General features: G+C 51.5%; 1 protein-coding gene across 1 annotated transcript; it reads left to right on the forward strand.

Moving 5' to 3' along the window:
* Positions 1 to 2,357: 2,357 nt before the first annotated feature.
* On the forward strand, positions 2,358 to 4,492 carry LOC113204773 (uncharacterized). Its single transcript, XM_026420072.2, has 2 exons — positions 2,358 to 2,571; positions 2,675 to 4,492. The coding sequence occupies exon 2, from the start codon at positions 2,676 to 2,678 to the stop codon at positions 4,158 to 4,160; it is 1,485 nt and encodes a 494-aa protein (XP_026275857.1). The 5' UTR covers positions 2,358 to 2,571; position 2,675; the 3' UTR covers positions 4,161 to 4,492.
* The last annotated feature ends 1,462 nt before the right edge of the window (positions 4,493 to 5,954 follow it).

Consider the following 5,954-nt stretch of genomic DNA (forward strand, 5'->3'; position numbering starts at 1 on the left):
CCGTGGTCGGCTGATTCAAGCGAATCGGACCGAATCAGAATGGAACTGCTGCGCTGACTGCCGCACGGTCACGCATTGCGCCGTCAACATATGGCTTACTCTCTCGTGTGAAATTTGTGACTCCTATAACAAAGCTACCTTGCGTTTTCTACAGTTTTACTGCAAGCTTGGACGTTCAATTTCACTCCATAAAATATGTTTGTAAGGGTGTGCACTGTTGGGGGAGTATGGCAATTAATTTCTAACTATTAAAAACTTCTATTTTTGCGCTAGCTACTTACTGCCTCTTTTCGCCAGTTCTTTAAAGGAATGAATCTGCGTGCCAATTACTGGGCCGCGGCAAATATGATTTTTTTTTTCGTTGGGGAGCGTGCAATAAGTACTTGTCAGCAGCACTGAGCCACCGACAGCGACAAGGGAGGGGAGTAAGGTATGAAGGGGAGAGAAAGAGAGAGAAGAAGATTTCTTGACAGCCATTTGTGGTGCGGGGCATGGGAATGCCGTCGGTGACCTCATGACCTCTGTCCCTGCCCAGCCCACCCTCCCCACACCCTGTGCCACACTCTGCACCCTGCAGGCCATGCACTCCCCGGGCCCTCTGCACACCCTCCACCCTCCTCCTCACTAGAAAGCCTCCGGCGCACCCTAGACGCAGCCTCTGCCCCTGGCGGCCTCCTCCTGAGTGCGCGAGGCGCGCCCCGGGAGGCGCACACACAGGCCTCCCACCAAACCTCGCTCCGTGCTCCACTCTGTGCCCACTCCACTTCCCCTTTCTTTACGACTGCGATGCCCTTCCCCCTCTCCGCGCAGCGCCGCGCAGCCTGCAGAGCAATGACCTACGTTCATCTGGAGCTTTGGCACAGGCAACGGAATCTCCACCATTCATTTTGCTCCTCTCCCCCGCCGCTCTTCTGCCGCTCTGCTGCCGCTCTGCTGCCGCTCTGCCGCCGCTGCGGGGGGCTGCCTCCCCTTCTCGATGGCCCGCCCTCTTCTATCCTCTGGCCACAGAGAGTGCAGTGATCCTCGCCGGAGCGTTTTGCGTGTCCCGACAATCGCTCCCCTCCTCCTGCTCCCCTCCTTTTCCCCTCCCTCCCTCGTATAGACATTTTTTTCAGCGCTCGGCCAGCAAAAAAAGGAAGTTGTTACGAGAAAGCGACTCCGGGCGGTGTTGGGGTTGGGGCTGCTGCTGCTGCTGCTGCTGCTCCTCCACGTACCAGCACCATAGAGCAGCGCTCGAAGTAATGATCATCCAGATACATAACGTCGAGTTGGTCCCCCATCGATCCATGCTCCCAGTCGTGCTCCCGCTGCTCCTGCTGCTCCCCCCCCCCCTCCCTCCTGCTCCCCGCTGCGGCGCCACGCTGCGCTATGCGGCGCCGTGGTGGCGCTGCGCTGTGCAAACGCCGCACTTCGTCTGCTCTCTGCTCTACCTGGCTGCGCCCACCGCCGCGCCTGCAGGCACTGGTTCACAGCAGGGGCACTGCACGTCTGTCTGTGCATATGTTTGTACCCGACATCTTATTCACAGAATAGCTCCTTTCCGTTTTCCTTTCAACACTGAAAATCTAACAGAGAGTGCTCATCACATTGTTGAATCACCCGCAGCGTACCTGGAAGCACAATGTTGAAACAGTATGATTGGGCTGATTCTCAGTATAACGGTTTTGACGACAGCCTTAGACTCTGCAAATCTAACTGTATAACAACCGAGGGGGAAATCACTTGGGTTCGTAGCGTACGGGCTATCTCGTGGTATTTTCCCCCTTTTGCATGGGGCCACACGGGTACGGGTAGTGGTCTAGTGCCTGGTCTCCGGTGGACAGTCATCCAGGAAGATATGTTGTTAACGATTATTTGCAGGTTGCGCGCCGAGTGCGACTGGCTCTGGCTCGTGGCTCGCGCTAGCTTGCGCTGCGCTCACTGCGTGTAAGCAGCACTAGCACCCTTTAGCAGCAAACGACATATAGTAAATCCCGACGATTTCACTAATATTCGTCAATATTTCGGCATATAATCTAATTCCTCTCTCTCATATAATTGTTTTCTGGACTTGAAAAACATTAATATGTGTTTAAATCGGGGAAAAGCGAGAGGTACTGTCAGACATCGCTAGTGTGCTGTGGTGTGCGAGTGGTGTGCTAGTGCGAAAGTGCTGCACAGGTGAGCGAGCGCTAGCGCGAGCGGCGCGAACCAGCAGCCGCAATCCGCTAGCAACCTGCAAATAATCGTTAACAACATATCTTCCAGGCCGTGGCCTGGTCCTGGTCGGTTTCGGCGTGTCTAAACTCTCTACCTGGCAACCTAGCAGCTTGGCAACCTGGCAACCCTGGTGACTCCTCCCCTCTCCCCGTCCGTCTCCGCCGCGTCGTCTGCACCGGCACCGCAGTTGGCGCAGTCCTCGCCTCGTCCTCCGTCGGTCCAGAATCAGTTGAGGTTGAGAGCTGCAGCAAAGCGGACGCGCACACCGGACACCTCAGAACAGTTAGAGGATACGCAGTGCAGTTCAGGTCTTCGACGTTAACCGACTCCACTAGTCAGATCTTCAAACGAGCTCAACAGAGCAGCTACAAGGTAAGCCTCGCAGTGTGTGTGCTGGATGATGTTTCGTCCCCCGCGTAAGCGAACTTACTGCGAGGAGCTCTGCCCTACAGTGTCGGCACCATTGTGTTTGCAGCATGTCCCTGGCCGAGGAGCAGCTGCTGCCGGACCTAGTGCTGCTGGAGGTGATGCAGTACCTGTCGGTGGACGACGTCTTCGCCTGCCGCCTCGTGTGCAAGAGGCTCGAGGCCCTGGCGCGGCACCCCAACGTGTGGCGCCACCGCCGGATCGACTGGGACAGGGACTGCCCGTGCGCGGTGCTGCGCCTGGCGCCGTGCCTGCGGGCGATAGTATGCAGGAGACACGGCGACGGATACTCCCCATACTACTCTAATGCAGCGTTCGAGACGACCAAGTGCGCCGTGACATCTCTAGACATCGAGGTGGAAAGTGCCTGGAACGGCAAGAAATCGCACCCTCAGTTGGCGCACTTCACCCAAGTGGTGCGCAACCAGATAGCGCTGGGACGCCTGCAGCACGTGACCGTTCTGAGTGGCCGACCCGGCATGTACTTGCGTCGGCAGGCGGATCCATTGAGAGGTGTTGACGCGTTTTGGGATGCCTTGGCGCAGTCTTCTTGCTTGCAGTCTCTCCGATTCCTGGGTTGCGTACCCTCGGCAACCCAACCCTTGCAGAGTGGATCGTCCAAGTCGTCCTTGCTGCTCTTCAAGTGCCGTCTTACAAGAAAGTCCGAGTCGTTTGTGAAGGCCGTGCTGGCAGCTCACACCGATACCCTGGAGGAAGTCAGCCTAAGAGGCTCTTTGTACGTGGACGACAGTGCCGTCTCCAGCTCTGATACAACCGAGTTGCTGGCCCGTATGCCCAGACTTCGACGTCTGAAGTACGACAGACTTTCTCCGATTGACGCGTTGGCCGCGTGTAACACACTGAAGGACGTGAGCCTGTTTCCCGCCCCTGGTTGCTCGCCGCTGTCCCTCGAGCAACCCCAGAGTAACATTCTGAAGTTCCTCAGTGAAGCCAACCAGCTGCGCGCCCTGAGCATCCTCTTTGGACCTGGCGACAACATCGAGGAGCTGATTGAAGCCACCCTGGTGTCTTCCGCACTGTCCCTGGAGCACCTGTCTTTGCGTGGATACAAGGCCAAGGAGGTACACCAGGTTCTGATCCGAGCGCTGCCCCGGCTCCCCGCGCTGCGGCAGTTGACCTTGCACCCTGGTGACCTGGAGGAGTGCGACGAGCTATTGCTGGCTATCACGCCCCTCTCGGCCCCGGCCCTGCGCAGGCTCAAGCTGATCAGTGACGAGGATGCGTATAATTCTGGTTATGGATGCGGCCACCACTGGCTACACGGTGACGCTGTCAGGGCGACCCTCGTTGTCAATCCCCTGCTGCACATCCACCTGTGGAACCCCAATGCTTGTTGTTCTGATTTCGAGTGCGATCCGTGCGCAACGCTCTGCCATCTGGAAGCGGGATGGAACTTCCCCGGCCGGCTTGTCCTCTTCGCACATGAGCCTGGCAAGTGTCCCGCACCAGAGGACCACACTGCAGGAGGCCGCAAGTGGAGGAGCATCCACATGCCTTGCAACAGACTTCAGTAGTTTACTCCCTTTGGTGGCTAAGTGTTTTCACATTGCCAGTATTTAGTGATAAATAATTGTGCAGTGTCATGCATGGACCATTCGCAAGAGTATTCCAAGTGAACAAGTGCCCCATGTTTGGAACGTTTCTTTTCTCTTTTCCTATGAAAGACATGTCATTACCACAGGTAATGTTATAATGTAGGGACAATGTTAGTTTTTGTTAGAAGGTTACATGTGTTACAAATGTCTACAAATCTTCATATTGGTAGTATTTAAGTAAATAATTATGCCGTTTCTGATGAGTATAACCCTTTGTCAACAGTATGTTAAGTAAACAATTTTGCCATATGTTTAGAATGTTTCCTTTTTTTTTTGAGACAGTCCCCAAGGTCCCCAATATACGGCCTCTAACAGAAGGCGAAGCTCTCCCCTGGCTTTTACTCCTCTAGCCCAGGATAGGGGCACCACACACTATGCTGCCGGAAAGTATTCATAGTACACGGACGAAATATTTCAGCTTTGCTCTTTCAGCTAGCACAGGGGTTCCCGAGCCACCCGCGGCTCGCCCGCCGGCCAGGGGACGCGGCTCTCGGCCAGCCGCGCCCCTGGTACGTTCGGGTCTCGGCCGAGCCCAGCGGCGGAAAACTGTCGTGGATGTTTCAAAATGATACTAGAGACAATTCACCTCACGGGTACTTAAAACGTTATGATTACCTAATCGACCCAAGATTTCGGATCTGGTTACCGATTTTGGGTTTTGACTCGAAAATAAAGGGTATTCATGAAGTATGATCCCACTCCAAATCTTTGTTCTGTGTCTCAAACGGTTTAGGAAGTACAAATACCAAAAATTTTGAGGCCAAAACTGCGTATTTGAGAGGGGGTGTGTTTAAAACTGTATGCATCCTTGAATTGAGGTCAAAACTGACTACACCATTGGAAAGATTTGAAAACTGATTCAAAACCAACCATGCTGCTAAAAGTTGGATTTTTGTTTCCTACTCCTCGATCAAATATATCAAAAAAATTTAACAGAATGTCGTAACTCTCATAACCAGAATAGATAGTCTTTAACTGTCGCCAAATTTGGTTTGCAGCTTCCCTTACGGTCCCTTAACATTCTCTGATTTTTAAAGAAAGATAATAATCAAATCTTGGACAAAAAAAAATTATACTATTTAACCAAAAAAAACTAGTCAATTTTTTTCAAATTTGAATATTTTCTTTCTTCAAAATAAGAGAATATTAAGGGACCTTAGGGGAGGTTTCAAATCAAGTTTGGGGCCAATTAAACACCATCTATTTTTGTTATGAGAGTTACGATATTCTGCTAAAATGTTTTGATATATTTGATCGAAGGGTAGGAAACAAAAATCCACTCTTTAGCTATGGTTGGTTTTGAAGCAGTTTTCAATTTTCTTTCCAATGGTGTATTCAGTTTTGTTTTTATTGCAAAGATTCATAGAGTATTATCTCTACCCCCTCTCAAATACGCAGTTTTTGCCTCAAAATTTTAGGTAGTTATATCTTGTAAACCGTTAAAGACACACAACAAAGATTTGGAGTGGGATCATACTTCATGAATACCCTTTATTTTTGAGTCAAAACCCAAAATCGGTTTCCAGATTCGAAACTTTTGGTGGATTAGGGAAAGAACAAATCTCATACACACGGTCAGACTTGTCCACAGCATCGCTTCCAGCTTCCCAGATAGTTCTCTTTCTTCATTTACTTGTGATATTTTGACTTTGTGAAGTTAATGTCACTGATTATACAAAAGATTATAAGAAATTATAAGATTATAGAATGATT

This window comes from Frankliniella occidentalis, unplaced genomic scaffold (assembly GCF_000697945.3).
Source record: "Frankliniella occidentalis isolate FOCC.00 unplaced genomic scaffold, Focc_3.1 Scaffold111, whole genome shotgun sequence".
NCBI lineage: Eukaryota > Metazoa > Arthropoda > Insecta > Thysanoptera > Thripidae > Frankliniella > Frankliniella occidentalis.

Excerpts from the sequence above, each read along its gene's own strand:
- LOC113204773 (XM_026420072.2), top strand. The coding sequence starts at position 2,676 with ATGTCCCTGGCCGAGGAGCAGCTGCTGCCGGACCTAGTGCTGCTGGAG.